Source organism: Callionymus lyra, chromosome 19 (genome assembly GCF_982586985.1).
Source record: "Callionymus lyra chromosome 19, fCalLyr1.hap1.1, whole genome shotgun sequence".
NCBI classification, from domain to species: domain Eukaryota; kingdom Metazoa; phylum Chordata; class Actinopteri; order Syngnathiformes; family Callionymidae; genus Callionymus; species Callionymus lyra.
This window is the reverse complement of record NC_141836.1, coordinates 11501216-11521306: the sequence shown is the minus strand read 5'-3', so window position 1 is coordinate 11521306 and position 20091 is coordinate 11501216. Positions and strand designations below refer to the sequence as shown.

General features: G+C 37.8%; 1 protein-coding gene across 2 annotated transcripts in view; it reads right to left on the bottom strand.

Moving 5' to 3' along the window:
- Nucleotides 1–20091, bottom strand: part of magixb (MAGI family member, X-linked b) — a 55623-nt gene that overhangs the window by 29142 nt on the left and 6390 nt on the right. For both annotated transcript variants that reach the window (XM_087780864.1, XM_087780863.1), the window contains exons 2-3: nucleotides 10394–10683; nucleotides 6205–6321 (exon numbers count right to left, since the gene is read on the bottom strand). In XM_087780864.1, the coding sequence (XP_087636990.1) occupies nucleotides 6205–6321; nucleotides 10394–10673 (397 nt within the window). In that variant the 5' untranslated portion in view covers nucleotides 10674–10683. The remainder of the gene's footprint in view (nucleotides 1–6204; nucleotides 6322–10393; nucleotides 10684–20091) is intronic.

The window sequence follows — 20091 nt, the reverse complement described above, 5'->3', positions numbered from 1 at the left end:
TCCAGCGTTGATCCGTCACCTACAGACAGGACTTAGAAAAAAGGGTCTTTAATTAAGGATAAGAAATCTCCGGATGACAAGTGACGCCTGAGTTATTTTTCTCCTCCCTCAGGACACACAGATGCTCCTGCATGAGGCGAGCATTCATTATCGATGCCCCCCCCCCCACACCTCCTCTAACAGATTTATGTGACATGTCAGCAGGGGTGGGGGGGCGGCGGCAGGATGGATTATTGACATCTTCTTCTTCCTCCAGCCCTGTGGGTGCACCGTCACCCGGAGACGGGGTGAGGCGAGGCAAATACAGAGAGCACTGTATCAACACCTGGAGACAACTGTCTGTCAAGATCATCACACGGCTAACGACGACGTCTGCCCGGCGACAGTCGGACGGGCAAAAAAAAAAAAAAAAAAAACCCAAAATGATGTCGCTTATCTCCGACTCACTCCGAGGACGATTACAAAACGTCTTTTTTTTTTATGGAGGAGACAAAAGCGGGTCGAGATGATGACTTTGGCGCCGTGCAAGGGCGTATGGATGAACGGATGCTGTGATTAGTGAGTCTGGATAGTTGAGCAGCCGAGAGGTTTTTCTTTCAGGGTTTTTTTTACATAAGGATACAAAATCTGATCCTCTGTTGTGAGACAAGAAGCTGGAAAGTATAAAAGTATATCAGTGGCATCAGGATATTGAATCTTTTATTTATTTTTATTGAATGTTGGACGGTTTTTGTTTAAGTATTTTTTAAGTAATTAAATTCCATTATTTGTATATTAAAAGTATGAATTATGTTATTGAATAATTTATTTTATAAAATATATAAATTAAAAGGTGTCATTACTTTTAATAATGGGATAAAACAATTGAAAATTGACTAAATGAATGAAATTTTTGCAACAGAGCTACTTGATCGAACTTTTTTTTTTGCTTTTTGTGTTACAGTCATTACGTCCTGAAATCCCATTGAAATCCAGCTAGATCCCGGAGATGACTGAGGACTAGGGGATACAGTTGACTCCAGCAGCTTTTAAAGAAGATGTTTGGATATATTTTGGTGATGAATGAGAACGAGAGGATACAGTCGACTCCAGCAGCTTTTGAAGCTGATTTTTGGACATATTTTGGTTTCAAAACAAAAGAAAGCAATTAAGACTTTGTCAAGGGTCATGTGGTCTGTAAATACTCGACAGTACTACAAATATATCCTTGTTATTACAGTTTCACTATATATCCTTTCGTCTCTGTATCGTGATAAACATCGTATCCGCAGATACTTTCCAATAGTTTCAGCCAATCATACGACACGCAGACTTAGTCTTCGCAGTTCAATACAGTAGCTGTACTCTTTAAAAATATTGTCTGGTGATACTGTTATCCGAATGTTTTTAAATTGACTACTAATAACGAAAAAAAAAAGTATTTTTGAAACGGGTTTTCAAATTATTGGAATTAGAATAACAAAGTCAATGTGTAAAAAATAATAATAATAATATAAGAATATTTATATTCAATTATGAGAAATGAAAAACAAATGTAACCTTTCAGTAAACAAATTATTGCATTACATTTTTTGTTTTAATTATTGTTATTATAATATAAATGATCTGTGTGAAAATATTAATTCATTTTGAATATATTTCTTTTTTCTTTTATTAATAAGAAACAAATTTATTCATGTTTTATTGTAACAAGTTGAGTGAATTTAAGCCAATATATTATTGTGATTTTTTTTTTTCTTTTGTCACAAAAGTCACATTTTTCTGCATCGTTTTTATTTTCTCTCATTTGGAAACAGAAGCTGCTGCCGCGGATCTGCTGCCGGGTGTCACCTCGTATTACGACCAAATAACTTTTCATTTCTGTTCGGCTCAGATTCGGAGCGAAGGCGTGACCTCCGCGAGCTCCGAGCTTTTTCTATTCCAACAGAATCTACTGAAGTGAAACCATTTCAACGTCGAGTCAAACTCACTTCTGGCTCAAAATAATGAATTAACGACTTATAACAAACGACGTGTCTCAGGTGGTTCAGAGGCGAGTCAACTGGACTGGGAACTGGGAGTTCTGGGAAAACGTGTCACCTTTTTTTCTTCAGTTCTCGGTCCAGTTAACTCACCTTTGAACCACTTGGATAACCATGACCTGGTTGAATGAGAACCTTCAGGGATATAATGCGTCTCCATGGTTTTATGTCAACATATCTTGGCAGAAATGTAATTGAGTCATTCAAATTGTACTGAAATAAATAAAGAAAACACTGTAAACTAAAGTAAAAATAGCAGTTTGAAGTCATTCCATGTGGCCCTGCTCGATTGCTGTGTCAAAAAATAAAGTAGATCAATGTTCATGTTGCTATGGTTACCTTTTATAGATGTCACTGTTTAAGATGAGTTAAGGAACAGAGATTATAAGTGTCAATAATAAGAGTAAAACTAAAGTTGTTTTGGTAAAGAAGGACAATCGGCCATAATTACAATAAATGGAGCAAGATTTTGGCCCCTAGTCTGATCGACACCCCTTTATTTAGAAAATAAAAGCACAAAATAAGAAAAAACGTTAAAGTGAAATTAAAAGTTAAAAATATATATAAATATAATAAAACAATGAATCATCTTTGATCCAATCACCTGTTCCTCGCTACTGTTGGTTAAATTTAAATAATCCTTTTCTGAAGTTATTTTGCTGGACAGAAACAATGCAACAAACCTCTGCCAGGTTCCATATATTTAACATCTGTCACTTTAAATAGGACCCTGTTAAAAACCAAATGTTCCTTTATTACCTGCTTCTGCCTCCACAAAGAAACATCTGCTGCACTTAACGAAAACCCACTCTCATCTACCAGAGTAGTCTCCTCCTCCACTTTGTTTTTTTTAATTCAATTCCACCCGCGAGATCATCGATGCACTCGCTTAACTTCATTTTCTTCCCTCATTTACATTTTTATGCACTGCCCTCTTGACTGACGGAACCTCCGCAGAGATCTCACCATCGGTGCCAACATCCTGGTCTGACGGAAACATGGGGGGGGGGGAAGCGCAGATAAAAACACTTACATCAAGACTGAGAGTCACACTCCTGCAGGAGACCAGGCTGAGCCGCCGATGCATCTGATTGACATTCCTCCTTCATTGAGCACAAAATCCTCCTGAGTAGATGTAGGAAAAGCTACTTCCTTCTAGCAGCCAGAGGAGGGTTTTTGGACTTGTCTGTGGCTGACTCAGGATCAGGGGGAAAAAAAAAAAGCACGCGCGTGTTGGTGTCTGCATGTCAACAACGGAATCTTACTGTCTCATCTCAAGCAGATCAGAGGATTACTGACTCGTGGGCGGACCTGCTCTTACTGCCACTACCACGGAAAGTTGTCTGACAGTTCGCCGCGTGGCTTAGAGGAGATTCAGTGAAGTCTGGAGATGATATCGTACATCTTTTTGCACAAAAAAAAGACGTTTTTAGTTACAAATATGAGCAAGATTGTAGGATAAAGCTAGAAAATCCCCAAGGAGCGCAGACCTCTGCCAAGCAGCTTCATTTCACTCAATATTATCGCCCCAAAAATTAATTTAATCTACATTATTATTTTTTGCACTTGAATGTTAACGCACTGTTAAATTGTATTTACTTAAATAAGCAGTTGGTCATTCAGAAAGATAATAGTACAGTACATTCTTCAAAAGATTAGTGGATCCGGGTGGTAATCCTGAACATGTAATCCATCTGTTCCCTGTTTTACAACATTTTATGAAAAAGTCGGTAAAATCTGTTTTTGCTAGGACGTAATTTCAAGACAGTCAAGCCAACGGACAAAATTTCCAACGTTTTAATCATGTAAACCTGAAATATATGCCTTTTTCTTAATTACAACTTAAAAGAAATGGCAATAAATAAACTAAAATGATTATTTAATATTATTATTATTTAATAAAGATATTGTTGCTTGGTTTTGTAAATGTAGTTATCTTATGCAGGTAGTACTAAGCCCAAAAAATTGTTTAATTATGTTTTTGCAAATATTGCCCAAAATGATATTTATGTACATTAGTTTTTACTTTTTTGGCACTTGAAGTCTAATTAGCGATTAAAAAGTAATAATTTAAAGTAGAATTTTGACACTCAGAAGGACAACACATGCTTCAAAAGATTAGTGGATCCAGATGGTAATCCCTAACACCCCCGCCAACATGTAATCATCTGTTCCTTGTCTCAACATTCGCTGAATATGTCAGTGAAATGCATTTTCATGAGGGTTTCTCCATAATCTCAGTCAAGCTAACATTTTACTCATTAATACCTGCTTTATAAATATATATTATTCAAAGCATAAATGGGTAAAATAAACAACAATAATCAACCTCTTAAATTATTCTTCAACATTAAACTTGTGGTTTAAATAAAATGTATTCTATTTACATTATCAGTTACCCTTTTAGAACCTTTGGACATGCAGGAAGATAATAAATTCTTCAAAAGATTAGTAGATCCAGATGGTAATCCAGAAATTCCAGCATGTATTGTCTAAACAATTCCTGAAAATATTGGTAAAATCCCTTTTTATCCCTTTTATTTGGATTGTCACAGAATCTAAAGGCAATTTGATAGATGGTCAAGATTTGAATCATTAATACCTTATTTATATACTAGATTATATAGACTTTATTAAACTATCTATCTATATTATTGTATAAAAGCCTTTTTTAGAGAAAAACACCTAAAATAAATTGCAATAAATACCTATAAAATTGTCATTTAACGCTAACTTAGCGGGTATAAATACATTTTTTTTCTTTGTTTTGTAACCGATTCTGCATCTCTGCAAGGGTTAGGTTACTCAGGGTAATAGTGTTTGCAAAAAAAAAGAAGAAAAAAGGTCAGTTTATTTATGTGTTTGCAGAGTTCTGACCCGGACCGTCAGCGGGCGTGTAGTGTGTCAGCGCCACCGACTCCCACATGACCTACTTGCTGTATTAAAGGAGAGATTAGCCGATACTCCACAGAGCAAGAGTGAGAGGTCAAGAGTGGTCACTCGAGTCCACGATTTAAAAAAAAAAAAAAAGGAAGAAAAAGGAGCAAGGTTTGAGAGTGATATGATTTTTTTTTTTTTTTTTAAAAGCTGATTTGTTGTTGTGAGGAGAAGCCACACTCATCTGCTGTGTCCTCTGGCTGTATCCAGTGACGTCATGTGGCGGAGGATTAAGATGGCAACAGATGCACTACAACTAGCTGCGTTTGGCTGCCATTGTACATCATTTTATTTATAGCCATCAAATAAGTCTTTGGACATCCAAGCGCTTTTTTCAGGAGATTAAACGGAAAATGTAAAAATATCCTGTCTACGCTGCCGCGGACTCGAACCTGCAAAAAATCTTGATCCAAAATATTTCAGAATATTTTCAAGACTATTACTACTACTAAAAAACATTATTTACTTCTGTTCTCCGATATAGCCTTGTGATGAATTTTAAAAGGTCTTTACTGTTGAGGGGTTTCACAAAATGTCCACATAAAAAACCACACTGTGAGGCATTTTTGAGGCTATAAAAAATGGATTTGAAATAGAAATGTCCTCATGACAGCCGCGGATAAAAGTGTCCATCAGACGATGAGGTTCGAAAGTGTGAAGAAATTAAAGGTATAATCTGTAGTTTTCTACATTTTGAGTTTAATAGCATCTAAAAAAGTGACAGAAAGGCTTATAAGTGTGATTTATATGCAACTAAGTATTTGCTTGTCATTTTTAAATATAATTCTTGACAACATTTTCTCTTAAATTTTCAGTATTTTGAGCTTTCATGTAATGCTTATTTCGATTATTTTAATTGCAATGACTGTCTATTTTTTAGTTCTACGTTACCATCTGGATCCAGATATCTTTCAAAGGACTCTTCACGTTGTTGCTCAAGAGCTGAAGCAGGGTCTTATTTACTGTTTGTGTTGTCCAGGTGAATTCCCTGGAGAGATACTGCCACCTGCTGGACCATTGATGCAATGCATGACATTTCAAATGCTAAAAAAGGCATTTGATCTTGATATTTGTTTCCCAAAACCATTTTCTTGTTTGATTCAGTCATTACATTTCCGACGTAAATACGCTAAAATGCTTCACAGTGATGCCGAACAACTGATCTTATTATTGCAGGTATAAAGAACGTCAATGGTTCCGATGACAGTTCCTGAAACTAGCGTGAAAAAGAAGAGGAAGGACTTACAAGGGACGGCGCGGAGGTAGAGGTTCTCTCTGATGACCTGCTGGAGTTGACTGTCCACCGATCCGGGAGTGAAGCACTTGCTCAGATACAACCTGAGGTCTTTGCACAACGTGGTTCCTGAGAAGGAGGAAAGATGATGACGACGCACACGTGACATATTATATTATTTATGATACAGTTTCTATTAGGGATGTTAGAAAAAATTCTACTCTTAAATAGTTTTTTTCACGATACCGAAACAACATTTTAAAGCACTGTATCAATGTATTTATTCGTGTTCCTTTTAGAAGTCTATATGTATCACACTTAAAATCATACTTCTTTGCGCTATGACTGAGGACAAGAGGATACAGTAGATTTTAAAGCTGATATTTGGACATATTTTGGTTTCAAAACGAATGAAAGAAGTGAAGAATTCAAGAGACATGCAATCCGCATCGCAAAATGAACAGGGAACGAAGAAGCTGATGATGAAGTGCAAGAATGCTCCTTCCCATGATGCAACACTAATAGACTCAGGGACTCATTCATTCCTCGCGCTATTATACTTTATAATTCTGAAACTAGGGAGCAGAGTGAAAGTATGATTACTTTTATCTTTGAGTTATTTCCTTTTGATATACGTTCTTTATTTTGATATATGTTCTTTATACTTGCACTTTGTTCTTTTGTTTGCACTTTGTTTTTGTTCTGTTTTTTCATGAAACTTGCTGTCAAGAACCTATTTTCCCGAAAGAGATCTCCAGAGGGATCAATAAGGTCTAATAAAAATATCATACTGTTGCCCTTTTATCGTGATACATATCGGCTCTAGATTCCTGCGGATGCACGATGTTTAAAAAGGACTGCATTTCATCCCTCGACAAGCGACGACTTGCCACGGTTCCCGAGCTATCTGTGCCACCTCTCCGGTATCGGATGTGTTTCCCCAACTCTCTGATGCATAGAGAATAATCTGCCGGAGATAATTGCTCCCGACAAACAAGCGTGGAAGCGTTTCACCAGGGAGTCGGAGCTTATCGCCGGGGCCTCGCTCTCCTCGCTCTGATCTCTCAATATCATCTGTGAACGAGATGTTATTGATGAGTCGAACACATGGTCCGCTCTGTCACTCTGACAGACGCCTGTGCCCCCCCCCACACCCCCCAACAGCTCTTCCCGGTGGCAGACGGAATGTTTGGTAAAAGAAAGAACATCCCTTTCAAAACTTGATGAGTGGACCGTGGACCGTGGACTGCTGTCTTTCGGGAGGATTGATGGGCTCCTGCTCCGCCTCTTACGAAACAAATCGTAGGAAACACTGACCCTAATGTTGCTTCTTCTTTGTGACTAATTGGCTTGTTTCGTTGAATCCTGTCCGTGAGTTTAATGGAGAATATAGAGGAACATGCTGGAGGCTTTTTCTGTCTAAAACACAGATGTTTGATTTGTTATAATGATATTTAACTATTTTATACAAAGACAACGTACAGACGACTAAACAATTACCCAGGGAGCTGAGACTTTATTGTAATTTATTTACTCAATATTATTTAATCAATATACTTATACCAGTGGTCCTCAATAGGAAAGAATGTAGAAGGTTTTATTTTGGTTTTACTTTGTACACTCACTTCCTGTTCTCTCATTTCCCCGAGTTTACTAATGGAACACAGCTGGACCTCATCAGCAACTTCAACTTACTTCACCTTCCTGAGTCAAGACTAAAGGTAATCCTGCACTGGTGTGGTAGTTGTTAACCTTTTCTATCTTTTTGTATATTACTCTTGGACCCTTTTGTGGTTTTGCCTCATGCATTGGTGAGTGTTTTAGTTTTCGTTCAAAATAAAAGCTTTGACCGCCGTGTTTTCTTTTCTGTCTTCCGGGTTTCCTGTTTTTTTTACTTGTTTCCTTTTTTATTCTTGGATTCATTGGACGCTTTGTTTTTGGACTCTTAGAGTCCAATTTTCAGACTGTTTTTGTGGACTTTTGTGATGGTATGGATTGAACGCTGTTATTTATTAAATTGTTATTAATTCCATTCGTATTTTGTATCCGCCTCTGAAAAATACTGACTCGTGTATGAATAGAGCTATAGCTGAGGGATTGACAAATCCTTCAAAAGATTCCTGGATCCAGATGTAAATCCACATTTCCTCAAAACACAGTTAAAATCAGTTGTTTGTAGATTATTTTTTCAAGAAATCTGCCAACAGGTTTTTCTCCTTAAAGACCCAATAGTGACCTTTTGGGTTTAAATTGAATCAGGATTCAACCCTTGGACAGCAGTTTAGTGGTTTACTCCCCCCTTGGGTCCATCAATCTTTTTTTTTGTCGCCCAGGCTAGGTTGACCAGAAAACCACTCACACCCTGTTGATAACTCTGATGATGAAGCGGTTTCTCCGTCTTCGTCCACCGCTCCATATGTTGCCGGATTAGTTCATTGATTATTTGACTTTGGTGTCACTCGTTTTGGTCGACTCGTATTCTAGCGACGGATGATTTCATCGCGTCTAAAAGTTTGTCGACAATTAGCTCAGGGTGTCCCCTGCCTCTTGCCCCAAGTAGATGGGTTGGGCTAAGTTCTTGCGGTTTGTGGCCTCCCTGAATGTTCCTCAAAAAGCTGAACCAATTACCTCTGACAAGAACATCAGTGTCACCTCAGAAGTGGACACTTTCCAGCTCCATCAACGGAGCCGCTTCATTGTAATCCTCCCCGATACCTCGGATCGTGGGTGTAGAATTGGGAACCAGCTCATCCATCAACGTCCACCGCTCAAGTCCGACTGGGCACACTTCAGGAATGATAATGGATTTAACTGTGGCAGAAGGACCAGAAGGGGGCAAAGGTCCCACGTTTACACCCTTGGGACCCAAACCAGCTATCAATCAACGGAGCGAGGCCATCGGGAGCCCGGTGGTCCGGTGACACGTCGGTGACATATTCCCTGTTCGGGGAACCAACGACGCCCCCCCCCACCCCCCGGCCTGGAGATATAAACATCAAGGTCCCCGGAGCGTCTGATTGACAACTATATGTCGTCAGGATTCCGACCCTCTGGCCACATATTGACACGTCGCCTTGACACGAGTGGAAGAATTGACGGTTGCAAATTAGGAAGCGGAATGTTTCGGCGGCGCCGATTGGGCGGAGGGTGATTCAGCGCCGGACTGAGTCGGTTGCAATCGGATGTTAAGTTGAACAGTGTGGAGGGGAAAAAAATCAGGAATTGGAAGGATCTTAATGACTCTTGAATAATTCATGATGTCATTAAAAAGCCATGAATACTCGGATCCCTGAGCATTGGCTTGATTATCTGATGCTAATTGTTTTCATAATTAAAGTGAGGACGATGAAAACCTTTTTGTCTGGTCGCACTCTTTCAAGGACACTTAAGCATGTACCGTGAATGAATATTGACTTTCTTTTCTTCTTGACGAATCATCCAAGAAGATGGACAGATTTATTTTTGTGTTGGAAAACTTTCGTGGTTTGGACTGACTCGGTACTGAAAAGCTTAGCTGGATTGGTGATTGTATCCGGAAGTTAATCTGAACTTCGTTGTTGTCCTACAGATCATCCTTCTTTCTTTAATATTTGGCTTTTATTTTCTAGTTCTTTTCGTGATCCCGACTCAGTCGCATTCTTCCTGCAATATGATACGTATCACGATACAGGGGCATAATACGATCTACTGAGATACTATCAGAATAATCCAGAATTTGTAGTATTGTCGAGTACTTGACTCTGGTGTTGTAGAATTTACAGACCACATGACTTTCGACGAAGTCGTAACTGCTTTAATATGTTGCAGTATGCTGGAATCCACTGTATCCTCTCGTCCTGAGTCATCACCCAAATATGTCCAAACATTAGTTTAAAAAAGATGCTGGAGTCCACTGTATCCCCTCGTCCTCAGTGATCACCAAAATATGTCCAAACATCAGCTTCAAAAGTAATGACGTCGACTGTATCCTCTCGTCCTCAGTCAATGCGTGGATCTAATAAGTTTTTTTTGTTGCTTCAACTGCGATGGACGTATTGTCTGCTGCCATCTAGCGGCCAGAAGTTTGATTGCAACACAAAAAGGATCGAACAAATGAAGGGAATTTGTGTCTAATTTAGTTGTTTTTTTTATATTGATACACATATTGCGAAAAGCTCTGTAACTGTTTCTAAATGTCATTTGAGTTTGTAAAGGGGCTCACCTGGCGCCACAGTTCTGATCCGGATGGGCTGAGGGCAGGTATTGATGACCCCACGGACATCTCCGAGTGTCATCCCCAACACGGGCGTCCCGCCGATCTCGAGGACGATGTCCCCGACGGTGGGGCCCCCCCCGGGGGCCGAGGTCACGAAAGGAAACTCTCCATAATCCGCCCCGCCGCCGACGGAGACCCCCGGCTCGCCCAGGGAGCCCAACAACGGCACGAAGCTGTCCTGCGCTTTGGACCGCCAGTGTTGCTTCTTGGCTCCCGTTTTAGACATGGCGAACGAACTGGAGAAGAAAACAAAGAGAAGCAATTCAGAGCAGAAGAAAGAGTCGACTAACATTCTCAATATCACACGCTTGTTGGTGTTGTTTAACCTTTGTCAGCTGTCTGAGGCGGCGGCAGCTTTTTCACATCAGAAAACTCGGAGTCATGAATAATTTCCAATCTCTAAGGCTGAGGGTCGACATGTGTCGCCCGGAATATCTGGAATAACCGCACCAGGGACGGCGTCTGTTTAATCATAAATACAGTCGTGGACCAGGGCAGGGACTGACAGCCCTGCACAAACCGGTACAGCGCTCCCATGACGACATGTTTTCAGGTAAACACACAAAACCTGAACCTCCCAAAAAAAGTATTTTCAGCAATGACGTGTCAAAAACTGCAAGTAAAATGGATCAAATTTTGATTCTTTATGACATAAACTGAGTTCTTGTGTTGTAGAAGTATTTTGCTGACACTGTTTTACTCAAATATTATCACTACCTTAACAGTAAATTCAAAAATGAACGCACAAAACCACATTTAACTTGAAACTAGTCCTGGAAAAAACTATGAAGAAAAACAATATGAGCAAATGGACCATTTGGTAAAAACTTTTTAGGCAATTTGCTTTTTTTGAAATACAAAATACACATATTTCGATATCGATGTACACATTTATGCGTGTATTTATTTCACAATAGCCATTAAAAGAACTGTCTATTCCCCTCGATGTCACTATTGCCAAACGCTTTATTATAATTTTACACTGACCCCTTTAAGAAGATTTATTTTCACAATTTTTTTTATAAAAATCGAGTAGATTTGCATTTTTATAAAGTTGCATTAACTCAATCCGGACCAGAACCTGGCCGACCGTCTGATCCGAACAGAACAGTACAGAGAAAAAGGAGTTGTTTTTTTCTGCTAGAGCGACAGTAATTAAGTCCCCCACTGGTATAGGAACAGTAAAATCCCGAAAATGACTGAGGACGAGAGGATACAGTTGACTCCAGCAGCTTAGTTAAAATAACTGATGATTCTTTATGACATAAACTGGGTTCTTGTGTGTCTAGCTGCTGTAGAAGTATTTTGCTGACGCTGTGTTTTACTGAAATATTACATTACATTAGGACAACCCTAAATGAATAAATTAAAACATAAAACTAAAAACCCACATTTGCATTGAAACTAGTCCGTCATCAAACCACATTCAAACTATATCTAAACATGATGCATTTAACAAGATTTTTTTCATGATACATAAAGTGAGATGCAAGAGTTTTTAAAAACAACTGATTAGATTTGCAGTTTAAAAAGTTGCATTAAATCAGCCCGGAACTGATCCAAATAGAACATGTTGAGTCAATACAAAATAAAAGGGAAAAAACGAATCTGTGTTTAAAAAAACTCAATTAATAACTGTTTTTTTCATGTTATGAGTTGTATATGATTATTATTATAAATAGTTTTATTGATTTTGTTTAATTTAAAATATTGTTGTTTTCTTTACATTCTCCCTTTAATATACAATGCCCTTGTATATGTTTCTCATGCGGGATATAGTTACAAACAAGAGAATACACTCCTGTTCTGCTCATAGACGACCAGTGAAAATAAAAACCCATCCTGTTCCATCAGGTTCAGTCGTGCGTGAGGTTGTCGCTGACACCGAGAAGATTTCTTCCCCTGACTGGACAGAGATGTGACGCCACGTGATGCCTCCGGGGAGAAGACGGTGTCGGTCTGACCTGAGCTACTAGAACACAGGTGAGTTCTTTTTTTTTTTAGTCGGAGTGTCTGCTCCTGGTTTAGTATCATGAAGGTTTTTCCCAGAGTGCAGCAGTGATCCAAGTTCCAGCCAGAGGCGTACCCCTGGCTCTCTTACAGCCGAGGACTTAATAAGGAGGAATCTTCTCTGGATCTTCTCCACTTGGCTGCTCTTTTGACATGAAGGTTTGACAACGATCTGCACATTTTGAGTCTCTGGTGACTTCAGTCTGACGGCAGAGGAAGTCGGGAAGCATCTCCTCTGAACTGATGAGACATTTAAGTGAATATTTCATGTATTCAAATGTTTCAGCATTTCTTTTTTTCAAGTTGTTTTGTCTGCATAAACTATTAGTTATAATTGACTTGTAGATTAAATATTTTGATTAAATTACAAAAATATATTTTTGTTTGTTTGTCAAAGTAAAGGATGTATTCCTGTATTATTGTGGATGGAAACAAATGTAAAACTTTATAAGTAAAAACCTTTTTCTTTTTTTTTTAGATCTCCCTCTACTAAAAAAAAGTACTGTAGTTCCAGCCAATCAGGCGCTAGATCAAGTGGCACTATTATACTATTTTTATATTGAATCTAAAAGGCTATAAATGGAAAAAATATTGAATTTAGAAAATGGATCGTTTAATTATTGGGTTAAGAATATCAAACTCTGTGTGTAAAAATATTTAATAAGGAAAATATTCCAATTTTAAAAATAGTGAAAGCTTAAAAGACATTTTAATATAAAAAAATATATATATTGTTAATTAAACCGTTCGATATTCCGATTATATTACAAAAAAAGACCTCATAAAAAGCAAAACGTAAATATGGAAATAACCGTGGATCACGATGATGAACATGATTTTAACTCGTTTTTATTTCGAGCCATATTTAAAGAACTTGTGAGCAACATGAAAATGACTTGAGTTTGTCACATGAATGAGTGCATGCATGTAAAGATGGCCGTTCTTGTGTCGACCTTGCAACAAACGCCTACAAAAAACAAAAAAGGAGAAAACGCCGGGTCAGCAACACCAGGTCCTGCCCGAGTATTCTCGTCTCATTTGAAACGAAGGCGGAAGGTAGAGGGAGGGAAGAGGTCGCTCACGGATGGAGCGCTGCCACTCACGACACAGGACTTCCTGGGTTGACCTTGCAGTGACTCGTGACGCCCACCAAGATTTTAAAACAACAACAACAACGAATCCATTCCTCTCTGAGCCAAGTTGTGTCAGCGACACTTTTTAAGCTCATTATTTCATACTTGGCTGGTCACCCTGACCCTCCGGTCCTCATCTCTACCCCACTGTGCAACCTTCTGGAGCCGCATCGTTGACCCGCTTCGCCATCGAACACACATCGCATTCAGTGTTACACACGTCAACAACAATACGATTTCTAATCACGTGTACACAATTCCAAGGGTTTATATTGGTAAAAATCTGACAGTACGATTTGTATTGCGATACAGGGGCAACAAACCGATATATTGTGATACTGTAGTAACAAGTATATATTTTTTTTCTGCCTCTGAAACATCGTGACTGGTATATACGAATAGAGGTATAGCTGAGGGATTGACTAAATCCTTCAAAAGATTCCTGGATCCAGATGTTAATCCACATTTCCTCAAAATGCAGTTAAAATCAGTTATTTTAACTTAAGTGCTGGAGTCAACTATATCCTCTCGTCTTCAGTCATTTTGCGGGATTTTTACTGTTCCTATAGCTGTGGGGGACGTTATTACTATCGCTCCAGCAGAAGAAAAAAAATCGAAATTGCTACACAAAAATAAACAAATGCTGCTAATGTTTTCATTTTCATTTTAAATTAGAAAATAATAATAATTTTAAACAGATTTTATAGAAATATAAACTGTTTACATTATATGTTCAAACATCAGCTTTAAAAGCTGCTGGAGTCAACTGTATCCTCTCGTCCTGTCATTTTGCGGGATTTTACTGTTCCTATAGTTGTGAGGGACTTACTGTCGCTCTAGCAGAAAGAAAAAAAATCGAATTGCTACACAAAAATTAACAAATGCTGGGAATGTTTTAATTTTAATCATAAATTTAAAAAAATGTAAATATTATTTTAAACACATTTTATAGAAATATTTAAACCATAAATTAAACTATGATAAACAATTAAATATGATTTGACAGCCTTATTAAAATATAATCGATACAGTTCTGTTGAGTATCATGAAAATAATGACCCAATATTTAATAGTATTTATATTTTCTTACACTAATTCCCGCCTGTCTCGCCGCTCTCGGGCTCGGATGGAGATATTTTTCCTGAACTTCCTGAACAGTTGGCAGGAAAATAATTAAAAATTCTAAAATTAAAAACGTCTCCTCGGTTGTTATCAATCCCCGCTGAGTCGTGTTGTGTAGTTGATCGGCGCGGAGACAGTGTGTTGCCGGCACCGGAGCTGTTGTGTTGACCTCCTGCGTCTGATGGAGGTTTAATGAGCCGCGGCCTGTCAGGTCCGCACTCGTCCTGTCACTGACTCTGACACTGCTGCGCTGCAGCCCTGCTGTCCATGTCAGGACTCCATGAACAGGACCTTCTTCCCTAGAAGCCACGGGCGCTGCTCTGCCACAGAGATGCACTAATAACCCTCTGTTTACTTTGTAGTCCACAACAGGCGTCTGCTGCACCGATATCTCCGGCATTTTAATGACTTTTATTCTATTTGAATAGATTTTTATGGACCACTCACGCCGGTTCACCTCTGTGGGAGTAAACTAGGAGTACCTGGAGGAGATCAGACGCACAATGGAATGATTAGTTTTGATATTTATTTATAATTTCAATGCACTATTCAGTTTAAAAAAAATGGGTATTCTAGTGTCATTTCTAACTCATCAGCATTTCCTCTGAATTGGTAAAATAAAATATAGATTTAAATACATTTATACAAATGTTTATTTTCAAATTTGAGTTTTTCTTTTATGTTCTTAAGGTAATTTTTTCTGGGAATATATAACGATTATGATGATTATTTTTATACATTTCAATTTTTATATGAATATAATTGAATCAAAATAAATGCATAAATAATATATATACTTGTAATACTATATATATTTTTATTTTATTAGTTTTACTGTGGATAACAACATATATATGGAAGTGTTTTTACATTTTTGAATACTTACAAAATGTAGAGCATTAACAATTAATGATGTGAACTTAAAAACTTGTATATTTTTTTCTTTACGTACTATGTAGTATTAAAACAAAGGTTTTCTAGTGGGTTGTTTCAAACACTAGAAATGTATATATAACTTTCTTCTTGATTAGGATTAATAAAATAATTGTAATTTAAAAACAAGTTTAAATCATACTACAAGTATAAATATTTAAACCATAAATGGAGGAAACCATCATTTGTTATTATTAAATATGTCACTTTATCTTCAATATTTAATTTAAGCTCAAACAGACTTTTCTATTTTAGAATGTATTTTTATTTAGGGTTAGAGATTTTGTTAATTAAAAACAATAACCATTACTTACTTACTTACTATTATAAATGACTGTGATGATGCTAAATGTATTGATGAACATTTTATTCCATGTTTGCAAATAATAATTTCCCTTAATTGATTATATATATATTTTAACAGTCGTTTATTTATAAAGATCTAAAATAAACATATAATTTCAGGTACTTGTGTTGCTTTATTAATGAGAGAGGATGTAAAAAGACACAGGAGAGTCTTTTGTAACCTGAACTGATTCATTAAAAAGCAGCAAAAAAAAACATTTTCCTTTCAAGCGTCATGATGTTTTATGTCGGGATTTAATCAGCATTTGGCTCGTTCTCTCGGTACGGATTCATGATGCAGAAGAAAAACATGAGTCACCGACTGCTGATTAAACCCAACGCTCGCCAATGTTCCGTGAACGCATTCATCAAATTTAAGGGAGAAAAAAAAAATCACATTGAAGACGTTTAACGATGCGAGAAAATCGACATGTTACAAAACCGTTGGATTTTCATCTCCATCAAGAACGAGCTTTAATTGGCACAAAAACGAGGTCCGAGGTTCGACGGAGAACCATCTGACCTTTAGGACAAAGAGCTGACCGAGACATCTCTAGTTTCACCGACTTCCTCCGCAGCCGCGGATCCTTCCAGTGTAACTTCAAACCCCGAGCCCATCCGTCAGTGTTGGACGAAAAAACTGCCACGGAGAGCTATTCTTAGAGCTCATTTTTTACCTCTTCATTAGACCTGTCTGTTAAGAAAGCATATGCTCAAGGCCGGCGCTGCCCGGTAAACATCTGTGCCACCCAGAGTTGTGTGTGTGTGTGTGTGAGTAATGTGTGTTTGTTTTCACCTTTTTTTTCTTTTTTTTATTCATCACACCTTGTTAATGAACAAACATAATAACTGGAGCTGAGCTGAAAATCCTCCAAGGAAAAAGGAAGCATTTCAGGTTCAGAGTCTCTCGTTTATTTAAGAAACGCAGCTTCAGATGAGCTTCGGGGGAAGATTAATCCTTCAAAGTCGACCACGATGATGAGGACTCAAGGACAAAAAGAGGAGTCGTGGTCCACACAGGGGGTCATCGTCGCAGAGGCCAAACATCAATGAGGACGAGTGAATAATTAAAAAGTCTCCAAGAGAGATTGTGTCCAGTGAGGAACTTCCACTTAACTTGAACATGTTTCTTGCAAATGACCGTCAATATCTTTCAAAGTTCATCGAGTTGATTCTTCAAGAGTCTTCAAGTGTTTTTAACGAAACTGGAAACCATGCGAGTTGATGCAGTGATTTTGTTGCAACAAGTTAAAGTTTTACTAGATTTTTGTTGCATTATTGTGTTGAGAATTTCTCTTATTCAACGCAATAGGATGAGATATTTGAGTTTTTGAGGCTGTATTATCGTTTTTATTGTATTTGTGTACTTTATGTGTGTACGTGTATTTACAAATGTGTGTGTGTACATGTACGTGTACGTGTGTATACGTGTGTATACATGTGTATCATTGTACATGTGTGTACAAAATAGTGTACAATTGTGTACATGTGAGTGTACATGTGTGTATGTGCATATCGTTGTGTAAAAGTGTACATGCGTGTAAAAATGTGTGTACAATTGTGTAGGTGTGTATGCAAATGTGTGTTCAAATGAGTGTACGTGTGTGTACAAGTGTGTATCTTTGCAAAAGTTGTGTACATGCGTGTATAAGTGTTTACGTATGCTTGTGTGAACAAATGTGCGTACAAAGTGTGTTTGTGTGTGTACATGCTTGTACAAATATATGTGAAAGTGTGTACATGCGTGAACAAACGTGTACAAAAGTGTTTACCTGTGTGTACAAGTGTGTACGATTGTGTACATGTGTGAATAAGTGTGTGCAAAAGTGTTAACATGTGTACAAGTATTTATGTACGTGAACAGGTGTTTACGTGTGTGTACATGTGTGTACAAGAGTGTGAACAGGTGTTTAGGTGTATTTACATGTTTGTACAAGTTTGTAAATGTATGTATAAATCCCTGTTTGGATCTGTTTATAATAATTTGTCTTGACATGTGACTCACACAAACAAAAGGGGAAAAAAGATGAATTTATTTTTCCAAATGTGTTCTTGCATATAAATCTCAATGTATTTCTAAATATGAGATAAAAACTGGGCGAGAGGATGATTTAAGTTGTGTAGACGAGTGGAAAAGTGACAGTTTGTATGTTCAGAGACAATCTGAGGCGACATCAGTCGGTGAAGAATCTTCTGTTGCCAAGACGACTCACACAATCTCCTGCCATGATCTTAAGAATTCACCTTTAAAACAAGCTGACATCTTTGTTCGAGGAAACTTTATCCTCTCTCACACACACACACACACACACACACACACACACACACACACACACAGACACAGACACAGACACAGACGCACACGGACACACTGCTAAAACCATTGCAGCAGCAGTAACAGGTGCGAGTACTTTGCAACACTTTCTTATGTCTGGTGTAAATTAATGCGTGATCCAGTGTTTGGATCACGATCTTCAGTCCAAGTCTTTGTCTTATTATATAAACATCTTTGTAGTTATGAAGAAAACTTTAAAACACGTCTTAAAGAAGTTCTTGTCTTTATTTGTCTTTCACGCGCACCTTTAGATCATATACATCAAACTCATGTCAGGTACAAGTTTCTACACGTGTGTACAAGTGTGTATGTGTGTATACTGTATGTGTGTACATGTGTGTTCATGTGTTTACTAGGTTCGGACGGAAACATTCATAATTGGCAGTTTGATACAAACTGAGGATGAATTAAAAAGTTTAAAATGTGTGTACAAGAGTGTATGTTTACTTGTGTGTATGTGTGTACATGTGTGTACTAGTGTGTGTACAAGTGTTTATGTGTGTGTGTATGTGTGTACTAGTGTGTGTACAAGTGTTTATGTGTGTGTGTATGTGTGTACTAGTGTGTGTAAAAGTGTTTATGTGTGTGTGTATGTGTGTACTAGTGTGTGTACAAGTGTTTACTTGTGTGTACGTGTGTGTACTAGTGTGTGTACAAGTGTTTATGTGTGTGTGTATGTGTGTACTAGTGTGTGTGCAAGTGTTTACTTGTGTGAACATGTGTGTACTAGTTTGTATGTACAAGTGTTTACTTGTGTGAACATGTGTGTACTAGTGTGTGTACAAGTGTTTATGTGTGTGTGTATGTGTGTACTAGTGTGTGTACAAGTGTTTACTTGTGTGTATGTGTGTACTAGTGTGTGTACAAGTGTTTACTTGTGTGTACGTGTGTACTAGTGTGTGTACAAGTGTTTACTTGTGTGAACATGTGTGTACTAGTGTGTGTACAAGTGTTTATGTGTGTGTGTATGTGTGTACTAGTGTGTGTGCAAGTGTTTACTTGTGTGAACATGTGTGTACTAGTTTGTATGTACAAGTGTTTACTTGTGTGAACATGTGTGTACTAGTGTGTGTACAAGTGTTTATGTGTGTGTGTATGTGTGTACTAGTGTGTGTACAAGTGTTTACTTGTGTGTATGTGTGTACTAGTGTGTGTACAAGTGTTTACTTGTGTGTACGTGTGTACTAGTGTGTGTACAAGTGTTTACTTGTGTGAACATGTGTGTACTAGTGTGTGTACAAGCGTTTATGTGTGTGTGTATGTGTGTACTAGTGTGTGTGCAAGTGTTTACTTGTGTGAACATGTGTGTACTAGTGTGTGTGCAAGTGTTTACTTGTGTGAACATGTGTGTACTAGTGTGTGTACAAGTGTTTACTTGTGTGAACATGTGTGTACTAGTGTGTGTACAAGTGTTTATGTGTGTACTAGTGTGTGTACAAGTGTTTACTTGTGTGTACATGTGTACTAGTGTGTGTACAAGTGTTTACTTGTGTGAACATGTGTGTACTAGTGTGTATGTGCGTATACTGTATGTGTGTACAAGGTGTACATGTGTGTACATGTGTGTACTAGGTTCAGACAGAAACATCCATTGAGGATGAATTGAAAAGTTTAAAATGTGTGTACAAGAGTTTATGTTTGCGTACGTGTGTGTACAAGTGTTAAGGTTTGTGTAAAAATGTTTCTACATGTGTTTATGTGTGTATGTGTCTGTTAATGTGTCTACAAGTGATTATGTGTGTGTACATTTATGTACAAATGCATAT